Source organism: Ruditapes philippinarum, unplaced genomic scaffold, assembly GCF_026571515.1.
Source record: "Ruditapes philippinarum isolate M1 unplaced genomic scaffold, ASM2657151v2 ctg1324_1_1_1_1, whole genome shotgun sequence".
NCBI lineage: Eukaryota > Metazoa > Mollusca > Bivalvia > Venerida > Veneridae > Ruditapes > Ruditapes philippinarum.
The window spans coordinates 41,364-57,934 of record NW_026859461.1 but is presented as its reverse complement, the minus strand read 5'-3'; the positions used below and the strand labels follow the sequence as shown (position 1 = coordinate 57,934).

The window sequence follows — 16,571 nt, the reverse complement described above, 5'->3', positions numbered from 1 at the left end:
TAAAATATATCCATTTTATGAGAGTTGAAAATAAAGTTAATTACTCACTTGTAGAAGAAACATGCATTTATTTTAGATAATAAAGTGACTGATAGATCGACAACCACTGAACAAACAAAAAGAGTAGTAAATCAGGCATTTTCTGGGACGTCCGGGTTTGGTGGTTGTAAGGGAATGACAGACTATTCTCTCCCTAACATTTCCTCTCCCTGACGATTCTCTCCCAAACCATTTCCTTCCCTGACAGTTCTCTCCCAAATTTGAATTATGCAGACAGTTCTCCCACAATTTTTTTTTATACATATAGATTGACAGTGATTGATGTACACCTGTAATTATTATTCATCAACAACTTTTCACAGCTATTTTAATCTAATCAACACCTTGATTCTTGAGTAATGAATGAACAGACACCTCAATAATCTCCGACAGCAAAGTTAACACACATGTGTATTGGACTCCTTTCTTCATTTTACAAAAGTAATAAATTTAGCAATTAAAATTCATTTATATATTTTTTCTTCTAAATTTTATTCTTATTCATTAAAAAAAAACAACAACACAAACAACACAATATTATGTAATGATTATCCTAATCAAGTAAATTATTCATTAATTATTTTCAAATGACTAAACATATTTTAAAAGAATACATTACTAGATCTATGAAAATAAAAAGAAAATCAGAATTTACATATCCGCTATTTTTTTCTCTAATTTATATCAATTGACTTTATTTATCAAACATCTAAAATTTAAAATTCAACCAAAATATTTTTGTGTCTCTAATTTATATCAATTAATAATAAACTTACCCATTTATTTAACATCTACTGTAAAAAAATTTTTAACTTATATCAATTAATAATAAACTTACCCATTTATTCAACATCTAAATACTTCAATAATATAATGTATTCCATTTATTCAACATCTAAATACTTCAATAATATAATGTATTTGAAAATATGAAAATAGGGAGGAAGTGTCTGTTTATTTGCAAATATGCAGACATTTCTCCCCCAAAATAGGGAGAGAACCGTGAGCCTCAGGTAGAAAATGTCAGGGGAGGAACTGGTAAGCAGTGATTAATCTAGATGTGCGTCTTGCGTAAAGTAGGCATAAAAATCGAAAAAGATGCACAGTTGCAAAATATGTGCGTTCAATTTGACGCATGCAAATCAGGTGGTTTATAATCCAAAATATCAATTTCTTCAGTTGAATAATTTAATTTCCCATGATTACAGGTGCAAGACTAATCCCCAATTTGCTTGAAACGTTAAATCCCTGCAATCGGTAACCGCCTAGTTTGGCATTAGCCAACCAGAGCGTCCATTTTGCATGAGAGCGAATTGCCTACAATGGTGAAATATGCAATCGCAACTACTCAGCCCTTTCCGTCAGTCTTCAGATTAGGACCTCGAACACAATAGTATGAATACACAGAACGGATGCGGTATTTCCGTCTAACCTACGCTAAGAAACTAAACATGTAAAAAAATAGTAATTTAATGCTGGGAGATGTTGACAAGTTTACTTCCAATATATGTAGTAAAAGTCCACCTAAAATAAGTGAATTCATAGGTACAAAAGCAAACAATACATTATTTATATATTTATTATTATAGTTGTAGAAACCGAAAGTACAAAAAACCAACCTGTTGACATTTTAGTCGGATTTGTTGAAAATTGAACATCAGTGTGCATACTTAAATTAAAAATTGTTGTCAGACATAATTTCAAGCATGTGTACCGTGACACACATTAGATGGCAACTATATACATTCGTTTTACATTATCTCTGTTTCTGTTTATGTCTGAAACCACGTGGGAGAACTACTTTCAATCCGTATTGTTTCCGAGGTTATTAAAGATAATAGCCGAGGCAGTTCCGAATGGTGAAATATGCAGAGATCTGCCTGCGCCATTGGCGCTAAAAAATGAGAATGGCACAGGATAATCGTCAGCAAAGGGCCAAGGGTGCATCTAAAATCTGTGCCAGACTTATATTGTATGTTATTAAGTCATCCAGACAAAACACAGGTACCAACAGCAACAGGTTACCTTTTTTACCCATTCCCCTGTAATAACACATATTCTTGAGTTTATCCATTTCCCTATAGCATTTTTCCAAGTTATCTACTTAAGGTGCCCTCACACATAAACCACGACCTTACTGCGACCTGAAAACTAGTAAAATAGCATTTTTCTTTCGAAAATCGTTGGTTTTCTTTCAAATTTCTCTCGCAGACGGTCCGGGGCTCTGCAGTCTTGTGTTCAGTACGTTTTCTCTATCTCCTCAATACGACCCTTCTACGTCCATGGCGTTTCCACTGCGACTGTATTGCGTCCCCAAGGCGACCCCACGGCGATCATCGGCGACCCAGCTGCGACTGTGCTATGTTCTCTGCGTCCTTACGGCGACTCTACGACGACTATTGCGTTTGTCCGGCGACTGTCCTGCGACTGTACGACGACCCTACTACGTTCTTGCTACGTCTATAAAAACAATACTTTTTACCAGTAAATTTCATTCTGAGTCTGACCTTCAACGAGTGAAGACGTATATTTAATTAGTATTAAGTTAAATCATCCATATTATTCCAAAGATGAGAGGCGGACGAGGCAAAAGAGCGAGGGTCTCTAAAGTGCTACAAGTTGACCCAGTCGCCGCTTCAGATATGCAGTTTGGTAGTGGTTCACAGTGTGTAGAAATCGCGGTTTTCTTGTAATTTCATCGGTGACTCTACGGCGTCCTTAGTACGAGTGTACTACGTCTATTGCGTTCTTATTGCGTCCTTACTACGATGCTGCTGGGACTATGGCGACTCCACTGCGATCCCACGGCGACCTAACCAGGACTCAGCAAGAACGCAGAGTTTCTGCGACTGTTTTGTGCATGTTCAAAATAGTCGCCGACGGTCTGCGACCTTGTGCGTCCTTGGGTTCCTCGCTACGACCTCGTTGCGTCCCTGCTGCGTCCATGGCGACTATGCTGCGTCCTGGGTCGTAGCAAGGTCGCAGTAAGGACGCAGTAAGGTCGCAAGGTATGTGTGAGGGCAGTATAACCTTATCTCTTTCCCACACAGATAAGCATTTCGACTACCGTAAATTTAATCCAATAAAGCAAACAAAAAATCATTAATTTACTTAATATTTTAAATAAATAATCATTAATTTACTTAATATTTTAAATAAACATCAGTAAATGAAAAAAAGTGTTGCTGTTTTAAGAAATGCTGTAAGTTACAGTATAATCTGCCAGGGTGTGTAAATTGAATTCCCCTAAGTTCATGCGGAGTGTAACAAAAAAATGATGTCTATTACGTCATCAGAATATTTGACAGGGTGATTAACCAATCAGGGAAACAAGAAAGTAGGTCACTGTCCCCTTAGGCAAGGCAAAATTTTTGACCCAAGGGTTAAATTCAAAACAATCTTGATACAGGTCCACAAAACATCATTTCAAGTCAAATATCTAAGCTGTAGCTTTCTTCCATTCAGAAAACATTTGTTTTATTTTCTGTTTTTACTATGTGTACATAATGAGAATCACTGCCCCCGGGCAAGGCCAATTTTGACACCAGGGGAAAAATTTGAACACCTTTGGTAGAGGACCTATAGATGATATTATATAGCAAACATCAAAGCTCTATGTCTTGTATCTTCAGACAAAAATATTTTTTATTTTTTTACTATATTTACATAATGAAAATCAAAAGACCCCCGGGCGGAACCAATTTTGACCCCAGGGCTATAATTTGAACAATCTTGGTAAAGGTTCACTTCGCAAAGTCTCATGCCACATATTTAACCTCTAGCCTATGTCAATTCAAAGAAGAAGATTTTTCAATTCAGAGAAGAAAACTTTTCAAGTTTGTACTTTATACATATAAGGAAAACTATCGCCTCTGGAGCAGGGCAATTTTAACACTAGGGGCATAATCAAAACAACTTTTGTAGAGGACCCATAGATGATATTATATACCAAATATCAAAGCTCTAAGCATTGTACCTTCAGACAAGAAGATTTTAGAATTTTTTACTATATGTACATAGTGAAAATCAATGACCCCCAGGGGTGGGGCCAATTTTGACCCCAGGGCTATAATTTGTACAATCATGCTCGAGGTTCACTACACAATGTTTCATACAAAATATCTAACCTCTAGCCTTTGTAAATTTAGAGAAGACAATTTTTAAAGTTTTTACTAAATACATATATGGAAAACCTATGACCCCCGGGGCGGGGCTAATTTGACACTAGAGGCAAAATTTGATCAACTTTGGTAGAGTTACTATAGACAATATCAAAAACCAAATATCAAACATCTAAGCCTTGTACCTTCAGACAAGAAGGTATTTTAAGTTTTTACTATATGTACATAATAGTGAAAATCAATGAACCCCGGGGGGGGGCGATTTTGACCCCAGGGCTATAATTTGATAAATATTGGTAGAGGTCTACCAGACAATGCCATATGCAAAATATCTAATTTTGACACTAGAGACAAAATTTGAACAACTTTGGTAGAGTACCTATAGATGATATCATTTAACAAATATTAAAGCTCTCGGCCTTGGTAACCTTCAGATAATAAGATTTTTTGATTTTTTTACTATTATGTATATATTTGAAAATCAATGACCCCTGGGGCGCGGGCAATTTTGACCCCAGGGCTATAATTTGAACAATCTTGCTAGAAGTTCACTTCTCAATGTTTCATGCAAAATATCTAACCTTTAGTATTTGTCAATTGCTAGAAGAAATATTTTTAAAGTTTTATTATAAGTTTTTACTATATACATATAAGGAAAACCAATGACCCCCGGGGCGGGGCAGATTTTGACCCTAGGGCTATAATTTGAACAATCTTGGGAGAGGTCTACCAGACAATGCCTTATGCAAAATATCTAAGCTCTAGGCCTTTTGGGTCTTTACAAGAAGGTATTTTAAGTTTTTACTATATGTACATATAGTGAAAATCAAAAGACCCCCGGGGCGGGGCCGATTTTGACCCCAGGGCTATAATTTGAACAATCTTGGTAAGGGTCTACCAGACAATGCCTTATGCAAAATATCTAAGTTCTAGGCCTTTTGGGTCTTTACAAGAATGTATTTTAAGTTTTTACTATATGTATATATAGTGAAAATCAATGACCCCCGGGGCGGGGCCGATTTTGACCCCAGGGCTATAATTTGAACAATCTTGGTAGATTTTTTAAGTTCACTATATAATCTATATAACACACACACACACACATACAAACAAACACACACACACCAGTCTTCGCCTTAATTTTTTATCAGCACTAGCCCAGTCGGGCTAGCAGCTTACAAATTTCACTAGCCCAAACACATTTTAACTAGCCCGAACCAAAATTGTATTTTTTGCATACATTTTGTACAAAAATAACACTTTCTATGTTTTATATACCATTTAACATTATTAAAATATCAACTAATCAACTTTTCTTCCTTTCAATATTTAAATAATAAGAGTTTAAACTACATATGAAAAGAAGATATTTTGATATTTCTGTGGCGTGGCATTGTCCACAGACACTGAAAAAAATTGTTTAAAAACTGAAAATACTCTTCTCCTCGTTTACTGTAACCATGTCGGCTGATACATGCATTGACGACATATTTATATTCCTTTTCGTATTACTTTTTTTATTTTTGGTGTGTTCCTTTCTGGCTTACTGCCTTCAAAACTACAAGAGAAAAGACATATTGTGCAGCATGAGATGACGCCTAATAAATGTCTAACAATCAATAATATTTCATAAGTGTTTTAAGTTCAATAAAGCTGCAAATAATTTTTAGGGCCAAGGTGGTTTACCCATCAAAATCTAGAGTAAAATGAAAATTCTGGGGTAAAATTTATAAAAAGACTAAATGCATTGTTTTGTTATCAAATTCCATTGCCTTCTAAAAAGTTCCTTTCTTTACAATTACATACATGTGACATCCCGGCGGGATTTAAAAAAATCCCGATATTTCAACACTGATCCCGATTCCCAATATTACAGCTTGAATTCCCGATATTTAAAAAAAAATCAACATAAAAAAAAAAATCAAACACAGCACCTGTATCTAAAATGTAAACCGTGCCTCCGGGCATTGATTGTTATCTGTCCATATCCTAAATTATTAAAGCGGATTAAATGTTGAGTCGCTAATTGACAGCAAGGTGACGTAATAAACAGTTACAATACCCAAAGTTATTCTCACATGTTTAACTTATCACGTGTCGTGTGTCAGTCAATTGACCTCTTTTGTAATTTGGCAGTAGGTATTACACGCTACGTCATCAAAACTACCCTGTAAATTTACATGTATGATTTCGGCTCAACCTTTGATTTTCTTTGATTAGTGCCGCACTGATAAAGATAAAAGGGGAGCAGAATCATCTGGATCATTCAAAACCTGTTTGAGATGTCTAATTAACCTATTTTTAGTGAGTGGGTAATTTTTTGTTTTGTTTAGGAATTACGCAATCATCAGGCAAAAATGTGGATTTAATAACAGAACGATTCTTGCATTTATTTTGAGTCTTTTACTTATGTTAAGTTATTTAACTGTCATAGTCTTATGTTTATGAATAGTTGTTGCACGTTTTCAAATAGCTTGTGTTTAATTATTGAATGACTGAAAAGACATTATAATTCTTCAAACTGAAAATAATGAAATGTGAAAGTGTGACTGTTTTAGAAATAGCCAGTATGACTACACTTATTTATTTATCTATTTATTTATTTTTTTGGTGAAATAAATTAATATTGATCAACAAAAAAATCATAAAAAGTATAATCATTTAATGATTTTGAGGGTAATATAGATTCTTTGAACCAAATGTGCCAAACACACACTGAAATTCGAGTCGATAAAAAAATCCAGTTTTGAGCCTCAAAATCCAGCTGAAAATCCAGATTTGGCCCATTTCATTTGTCACATGTATGCAATTAAATCAGACTGACTAACTCCCAAGAGTTACCTTCCCTTTTTACTCAATGTCACTTCCTGCTACTTTCATTTTCAACTTACAGCAGTGTTGACAATAGTACTTTTAGTTTTCCATCCAATTCAGCAGAAATATATTGTATTTTCATAAAGCCAAAACATTGCTATCTGAAGCTCTGCATATTTCCAACATTTTCTTAATTTGGATATGAAAAAAGCCCTCGACCAGACGGGCTACCAGCTTGGAATTTTCACTCGACCACTCGCAAATTTACTCGACTCGGTCATTGGTCGAGTGGGTTAAGTTGAAGACTGACACACACAAACAAGTGAATCGCTATATGCCACCGCATCGCAGATGATGCGGTGGCATAAAAAATTCTAAGACGCATTTATTTTGCTACACGACTCATTGATTTTGCTAAAGGACTCATTGTTTTCAAACATGTGCGTCATCTGACGCATTATAAGGATTTTCTAGATTAATCACTGGGTAAGGGAAAGCCTCTTCCCAATTAAGTGAGAAAAATCACTGGGGTAGACTTTTGGCTAGCAATACAGGCCTGTACTGGCATGCGAGCAGTTCCCGTACAAAAATCGTAGTAACTTAAACATTATTTTTTATTACGCTCACTCACCACAATTTGAATGTTACACATCAATATTCAGCTCGTCACACAAATAATGGAAATTCCATGATGTTCTAAACATAGAACAACCCTTAGTTATGAGGCCTCATATGGGGTACCGAAATTATCCATTTTTTGTATGAAGAGAAGTAGTTCCCATACATAAAATTCAACCCATTATAATTATACAAGTTCGTTATATCGGACCTATTTTTCATTTATAATTATTGAACAGAGCATTTTCTAAGAGATAACTAGATGTAATTCAGGAAATAGAGCGTAGACTAAACGCTGGTATCTATTACCCGGTACCGTTACCCCAACGCATTCAAATGCAATAGCATGCTTGTATGCATGATATTTTACGCATCAAAGCCATAAAATTATTTAATATTGTAATATTGGCCAAAATTCTGATAATTAAAGAAGTTTTCATCATATTGCCTACTTATCTGTAAACAGTGGAAAACCCTTTAAAAGGCCTCACATGTCAGTATTTTTGCGCATGCGCGCAAGGACGGAATCCCCCAGAGAAAACAAGGTCACGTTTTGACAACGCACAGGTGAAAGTGATTTAAAATGAGACTTTTTATACGTACTGCCGTACTGACACTTTAATTTTGTCTCGTTTATGCATCTGCTTGATTTGAATTGATTTTTTGAAGAATTCATGTAAAAATCAAGCGTTTAAATGAAAAATACGGATACTGCTTCTGTACGGGAACTGCTCGCATACCAGTACAGCTAGTCAAGTGCTGTCTTTTTTCAAAGTGGCCTGGTTATTGAATCTAGTAATATATTATAGTAATCTTGTGACAGTTTTGCAAGGCTTTCTTTGCTCAGAAGAAAAGAAATAACACCTTATTTGAAGGACTATGGCGAATCGTCTCTAATATTGTGAGAATCGTTATACATGTGCCGAATCATTTGAAGGGCGAATCGTTATCTTAAATCTAAAGCAATAGAGCAAGGTCATTTGCATGACAAGCTAACTAATCTAGGTAGTGGCCTTCTTACTTCTTTATGCAGTGAGTTTTCTTTTGGTTTTTATACAACCTACCTTACTATTCAATAAAACCTTTGACAACATTTTACGGTTTTTCCGTCACAGTGTTAGGTACAAAGACACTAAATTCTATACTATTCTCCGGTGGGTTTCTCCGGTCTCAGGTCTCTTCCAGTCTATTTCAGTAGGTGCCGATCATTTACTAATAATAATTAATAATCATTTGTATAAAAAATACGTTGATTTTAAATGTGAAAAGGTGTTGATATCATATTTTACGCATACTGTATCATGTTTTGGTGCTGTTGTTTTTTTGTCTCACAATGTCAATACGCTTTGGGATATGCTAAATGTTTTTCAGTTAGCGATACGTGTGGATAGAGGTTAGTTTTTGGGCTTTCAATTGATAATTTTATGTATGAAAAACATTTTTCTCGCTAATGTTACTTATGGAACAAAAAAAAACTTAATTTACGAATTATTTTTAAAAAACATCTTGGTTTATTTAAACATTAAACCTTCTGGACGCTTAGTCGGCACACGAAAACCAGTGGCAAGGAGCCCAGGCAGACCCCAAACAAAAAACAGGATAGAGCACTAGGCAAAGCATGGACTATAACTAAAATGGTAAATAATATGTAACTGATAAGAAATTGTAAGAAAACAAATAAAAGATTGAATAATAGGAAATAATTGGTAACTGACAAGGAATTCAAAGAAAACAAATAAATGATTGAACAATATGCCCACAAAGGCATAGGGGAAGGGGACCCGGAGAAGGGGGGGGGGGGTGTAGACGTAAAGGTATATTTATTAGCGATATGTCAGTTAAGAGGTTTATATTTAGGGGTTTGAAATGTGTCATTTGGAATATTGAATATTGTTACTCGAAAGTTAGTTTAAAAAAATGATGGAAAGAGTAAACTGCATGATTTGTTGGATTTATAGGGAATTTAATCAGGGAAGGGATTGGCCTAATATTAATACAATATGAGAAACAAAGAGGGGAAAAGGGTAAAAAGTAGTAAAAGTGATGATAAACAAAATCTGAGTAAATTATCAAAATACATTGCCATCAATCTCCCAACTCTATTCTGGGAGGGGTTAAAATATTTGGTAATCTTGAGAGATGAAAGAATCGTTATTATATATGCAGGCGCAATCAATTAATGCGCAATAATTTAATTTTTGGTAGGATTAAAAAGGTATATATAGTAAATGAAAAATCAGAAAAATGAAGTCCTTTTGAGAAATTTCATAGTGGAAAAATTACGGCTCACATAAGATTTGGTGTCATGTTAAAACCTCAGACCAATGAAAATATTCTGTACAAAAATAAAGCGTAGCAATCAGCTGCACAAGTTACTTTCATTATTTGACATATCGGAAAAAAGTTCGTTATAGTGTTGCGGTTCAGAACTGTTCACTATTGGGCGCCAAATGCCACAGATTGAGAAAAATCTGCAGCCTGACCGGGTCTCGAACCCGGGACCCTCGGAATACCGTTCCGCGGCTCTACCGACTGAGCTATCCGGCCGCTTACACATCTTCTCCCCTAAACAGTTCAGAGCCGTGACATAGTTTCATATGATTATTTGATTGAACAATGCGCAATACAAAAAAATATTCATTTATTTTGAATAAACTGGCGTTCAGTCGGGTAATTTTCACAAAAACTCCGTGGTCACATCTGTTGACCTACATGTAGACATGCTATGACTTCGAGATTGAATATCTACTTATCAGTGATAGGTTTTGGGTTACAAAGCCAGTGAAGGTAACTCATGTTGTTTTTCTTTTAATTTTTAAAAATGTTTTAGCCAAATAAACATTGAATTGAATCAGTTTTGCAATTAGCCTTATAGCCAATTTACTACAGTTATAACACTGGAAACAGCATTGCTGGCACTATACAAAAACAAATTGATTTATAATCTCACAACCTTCACCTTTCTGACATTTTGAGACCCAAACAAACTCAGCGCCTTCTGTGCTTTGATTTATCATTCTTGTCAGTTTAGAATGGTGTCTATGAATGAGTTGTATACTTAGGATGACGATTTGTCATATAAATGTTATGAACTGATATGGATCAAACATGTGACGGTAGTGTATGTTAGATATTATTTTAGCATTATAGGAAAAGAAAGCATTTTTAGAACGTAAAATATTAATAAAAATGCGTTATTATTGTTGCCTTGAATTTTTTTAAAACTATATTGTCGAGGGAGATAAATAACAGCCGCAAAAGCATATAATCCATAGCAGTTTAACAACGTTTTTATAGTGATAAAACGCGAGGATTGTTAGAAGTGTTATGATTATATTATACGTTAATGTCTGAAGATATGTAAAAGCATTGAAAGCGCTTACAGAAAAAACGTAAAACGTATTCTGCATTCCCTTAACCTATTGTTAATATATAAGACCCACACAAGGAATAAAACTTATTATTTCAGGACTTCATATATATATCATTGATACATGTATATCATTGAGTGGCTCATGTCCAAGCTTGTTTATATGTGTCATACAGAGCCATATATGACCTCTGAGAAAATACCAAATATTTAACATCTTCCAAGAAAAAAATTAAATAGCTGCAGTAGTCTTTTGTATGGCCTTGTGTAAATTCTTAAATGTTTATTGCCCAGATTATTTTATCTCGTCCAGAAAAAAATACCAAATGTTTAGTTTCTATTAGCAATTTTATTATGTCTCGTACATAACCACTTATTGCCCAGTGAATAACTGTAGAAAATGACTGTAAATTGTGTCTTGCCGAAAGTGGTCACTTTTTTCAAAAACATTTCTCAAACAAAAACCAAAAACAAGTGTTGGGGGCCTAAATAAGGCATTTTTCAGCATTTCAGACAACAAAGGGGGGGGGGGGGTGAAAAAGGCGTTAAAAGGCGTGTATATCGTTAAATATGTTTCCAATCACTTTAAAGGCACATCTTTTTTCACATGCTTATAAGTTGATAAAATGGTCCAAAGCGGGAGTGAAACGTCTTTAAAACGTTTCACTCCATATTCTATTATAAAATAAATTTGACCAATTTTGATTAGATAAAATTTCTTAATATGAAGGTTAAGCATAGTTTGATTTATATATGGTCATAAAACGGTATAGATGGATACCAAAAATAAGTTATTTTCGCAAAAATAGTTAATAGTTAATATAAGTACGTGAAAAACTTATAAATGAAGGCGAAAAATAAACATTAGACAAGGCAATACAAATTGCACAAAATTACGAATATTGCCAAAAACAGATGGCAACCATGGGGGCAGCCGCGCAACAACCAATTGACGCTGTTAAGACGCAAAGGCATTATAGAAGAAAACAATCAGCAAATGGACCCACTAAGAAGGGAAGGATGCAAGGACATGGATCACAAAATGTTTGTGGGCGTTGTGGCACGGGACATGGCCAGAGAACAAACTGTCCGGCAAAGGGGGCTACATGCTATAAGTGTAACAAACTGAATCACTTTTCAAAGCAGTGCAAATCACAGAAAAACGCTTTAAGTGTCAATCAAATAGGGGACAATAGTGACATTGAAAAAAACTTGAACAATGCAGTTGATGGATACTCAATTAATACGATGAGTACTAGCTTACATTCTCCAGACTGTGTTAAAACCGAAATTTGTCTTGGCCCAAACAAATGCCCAATATCATTTAAAATTGACACTGGCAGTGCTGCAAACATATTCATTTGAATATCCCACTTGAGGCCCCTGGTTGCAAATTAACCTCATATACAGGTTAAGCACTTTCAATCCTAGGAACACTCATGTTGACCTGTTATTTAGGAAATCAGTCAATGATTGCAAAGTTTTATGTGGTAGATAGAAATGCATCCCCTCTCTTAGGCTTGCAAACGTCATTAAACATTGGCCTGATTAAGCTCACATTTTCGGTGGAACACTCCCTCCCTGACAAGAATAAAACATTTCTAACCACAAAAATAGTCATAAAAGAATACAGTGACCTATTTTCTGGTATTGGAACTATTGATGGTCAGTACGTGCAGTTTGCATTTAAAGGAAAATGAAGTACCGACTATTTACCCACCACGTAGAATACACGACGCCTTAAAAGCACGTGTAAAATCAGAGCTTGACAGAATGATTGAAGACAAGATTATCATAAAAGTCATTGAGCCTACTGATTGGGTTAATTTCCTTGTCGTTGTAGAAAAGTCCAAAACTGGCGCATTACAAATATGCCTTGACCCTAAATCATTAAATGAGGCAATTCGTAGACCGCATTTTCCCATGCCTACTTAGAAGATATTATATCAAAACTTAACGGCGCATCAATGTTCAGGATTCTTGATATAATGCATGCATATTGGACCTTACAGCTTACAGTTCGTCAATGCTAACTACGAGTCTAACACGCCGTTCGGAAGATATAGGTGGCTTAGACTTCCGTTTGGTATATCGGCTTCCGGTGACTTATTTATGCAGAAAATAAGCGAAGGACTATTGGGCGTAACAGCAATAGTCGACGATATTCTTGTATACGGTCGAACACGATAAAAATCTAAAGCACGTGCTTGAGCGCGCACGAGAAAAGGGTGTCAAATTGAACCCAAAAACATGCAAAGAAGTACCATTTTCGGTCATGTAATAAGCAAGGATGGTCTTAAACCAGACCAGTCCAAGTCAAAGCTATAAACGAAATAGGTCCTCCAAATACTATGCATTTTAAGGTATGGTTACCTTGCAAAATTTGCGCCAAATCTCGCGGATGCGACAGCTCCCCTCAGGAGCCTCTTGAGAAAAGATGGCGAATTCTGCTGGGAAGAGCAACATGATAAAGCCTTTCAAAAGGTGAAACACATAATGTTTGAAGCACCTGTGTTAGGTTATTATGACCCGAAAGCACCACTCACACTAGAGTGTGATTGCTCGAAGGACGGAATAGGCACGTGTCTCATACAAAATGGCAGACCGATTGCATATGCGTCGAAAAGTTTAACCGAAACTGAAAAGGGTTATGCTCAAATAGAGAAAGAGTTATTAGCCATATTGTATGGATGTACTCGTTTTCATCAATACACATACGGGAGACATGTGACTGTACACTCAGATCACAAACCAATCGCTGTTATAATAAAAAAACCACACCACCTACATGTAGACTGCAGAGAATGTTGTTACAATTACAAAAGTACAACATTAAAGTTATCTATGTTCCAGGCAAACACATCCCGGTCAGTGATTGCTTATCTCGACAATGTATATCAGATTCGCAGTCAGAAGTAGTTCAAGGACTTGACACACATGTGCACACTGTAAGTAAACAACTCCACTTCACTGATCAAAGATCGCAAATTATCTCATAAATAACAAGCAGTGATAAACAAATGGTCTGTTTAAAACAAACTATCATTGAAGGTTTCCCAGAGGAAATATCAAGGTGCCCATCAGATATACTTGAGTTCTGGAACCATAGGGATGAACTAAGTTATGAAAATGGTCTTATATTTCGAGGTAAAAAAAGTGTTATTCCAAAATCACTCCGCTCTGAAATTATAGGTCAAATACACACTGGGCATTTTGATGTAAACAAAACGGTTGAGCGTGGGAAAGAAAATTTCTTTTCGCCAGGTATGATTAAACAAATCACAGAATTTGTTTTACAGTGTAGTACTTGTCTCTCGTATCGTAATTCAAATGCAAATGAACCGCTAATAAGTCCTGAGTTTCCTGATAGACCGTCGCAGAAAATTGGCACAGATTTTTTAGTCCAACAGTTCTTGAAGTCATTGAACACACGCGTGTCTCTTATTTCTCATTAGAGTTATACGTTGTCTACTTGTGATATACTCACATACAAAACCACATAACATTACAGAATATAATTACAAGTATTGTGATTTCTGCATTTTAAGTTTGTTAACCTTTTCCCTTATATAAGCGTGTTTCGACGGCTTTTTGCCCCCCCCCTTTTTTGAGGCCTCAAACAGTGAAAAAATGCCCTACTTAGACCCCAAACACTGTTTTTCGTTTGAGAAATGTTGTTAAAAAAAGTGACCACTTTTTCGGCGCCGTCCCCCATCCAAATATTACATCAGGGGGTCGCCAGAAGGGAGATGTGCCCCCCTTCTGTTTGGGGGGGGGTTGAAGGGGGCGGAGTCCCCCTCATCGCCAAAAAAATTTTGGACATGTGACAGGCTAAAAATGGCCTCAGGTGGATCTTAGGGTAACTAGTAACCGACGCTGAAAAGCCTTTTACTCTATCTCAATTCATGGAGAAGTTGCAGCACTTTGAAATCAGTTTTGATGGAAAAAAAACAACAATGCAATATAGTGATTTTTGGCAATTTTGAGATGTCCCCCCGTTGCCATGGTAACAGGAAATTTACCATTGAGCATGCTGTTACAGAGGCTATGGTGTAGTCAACATTTGTGCCAAGTTTCATTAGTATTGAAGCATTTTTCATAGTTTCCTATCAGTTTGAACTTGTTACAGGAGGCTTTTAAATGAAAACGGCCATTTTTCGCAATTTGCTCATGGGGTAAAAGGTTAATAAATAACTCTAAATATATTTAAAACTTAAGTTAAATTAATTAACCGTTCATTACATACAATAAGAAATAAATAGTTGACGTTTAATCGCCTTTCATTACGACAATAATCAACACAAATATAGTTTATTAGTTTTCCCTATATATCTAATACGATCCCGTATCAAGGGCGTCCCGGATCCCGGGATTTTACCCCCTCGTCTCAAACTTCACTTTTTAAAATATATTTTCTTTTTTGGTTCTCAAATTTATCATGCAAATCATTTATTAACAACAAATGATATGTGTACTGTATTTTAACAACCATATAGCACTCCTGCATAATTACATCAATAACAATTATCACTAGCATCAAAACTGTCTCAATTTTGTAATGAATTATTTTTGATTTAAGTGCAAGTCTCAGTTAATAATCTTGTAATTTTTGGCTAATAACATTATTTTAACCAAAATAGGATTTTTCATAAAAATAACTTTAGGGCCGATTCGACTAGTTCTGAGGCCGATTTGATTAGTTTTGGGGCTGATTTGACTAGTTTTGGGGCCTATTTGACTTTTTAAAATTGTTGTGTGATCGATTTGACTAATTTTGAGGCCGAATTGACTAATTTTGGGGCCGATCTGACTAATCAAGGACCAACCTTCCATTTTTTTAATAAAGTTTACAAAGACAAATTAATTTACATTAAGTCCGACAACTCGTAAATAATCAAAATCTAAGGAAATAATCCCTGCACAATAGGATCCACTAGTTAGTTGAAATATCAATTTTGAATCGTTTCTAAAAAATCAACGGCATTATATTCGATTAACCTATGATGAATATCGTCAATTCCCACAAGAAATGAGTCTTGTTAAAATAGCCTGAATTCAATTGTCCATGATATAAAAAAATAATTTAAAAGAAAAATAAAAAATTTGATAAAAAAAAAAAACAACATCAAAATTACTATTTTGGTTAGTGTAAAAAAATTCAAAAAAAATTTTTTTTCCTAGATCTCAATACCATTATACGAAAGGTATCCTAGTCGCCGTAACGCTAGTTTAATGTAGAAATCAATCAACAACCATATAGCACTCCTGCATAATTACATCAATAACAATTATCACTAGCATCAAAACTGTCTCAATTTTGTAATGAATTATTTTTGATTTAAGTGCAAGTCTCAGTTAATAATCTTGTAATTTTTGGCTAATAACATTATTTTAACCAAAATAGGATTTTTCATAAAAATAACTTTAGGGCCGATTCGACTAGTTCTGAGGCCGATTTGATTAGTTTTGGGGCTGATTTGACTAGTTTTGGGGCCTATTTGACTTTTTAAAATTGTTGTGTGATCGATTTGACTAATTTTGAGGCCGAATTGACTAATTTTGGGGCCGATCTGACTTGGAGTCGATTTGACTAGTTTGCATCAAAACAT

General features: G+C 35.2%; 1 protein-coding gene across 1 annotated transcript in view; it reads right to left on the bottom strand.

Moving 5' to 3' along the window:
• The window catches only part of LOC132756593 (acetyl-CoA acetyltransferase, mitochondrial-like), a 119,040-nt gene extending 110,260 nt beyond the window's left edge, over window positions 1-8,780 (bottom strand). Inside the window, exon 1 of the mRNA XM_060747696.1 lies at window positions 8,657-8,780. Coding sequence (XP_060603679.1) covers window positions 8,657-8,686 — 30 coding nt within the window. The 5' untranslated portion in view covers window positions 8,687-8,780. The remainder of the gene's footprint in view (window positions 1-8,656) is intronic.
• Between the last annotated feature and the right edge of the window lie 7,791 nt (window positions 8,781-16,571).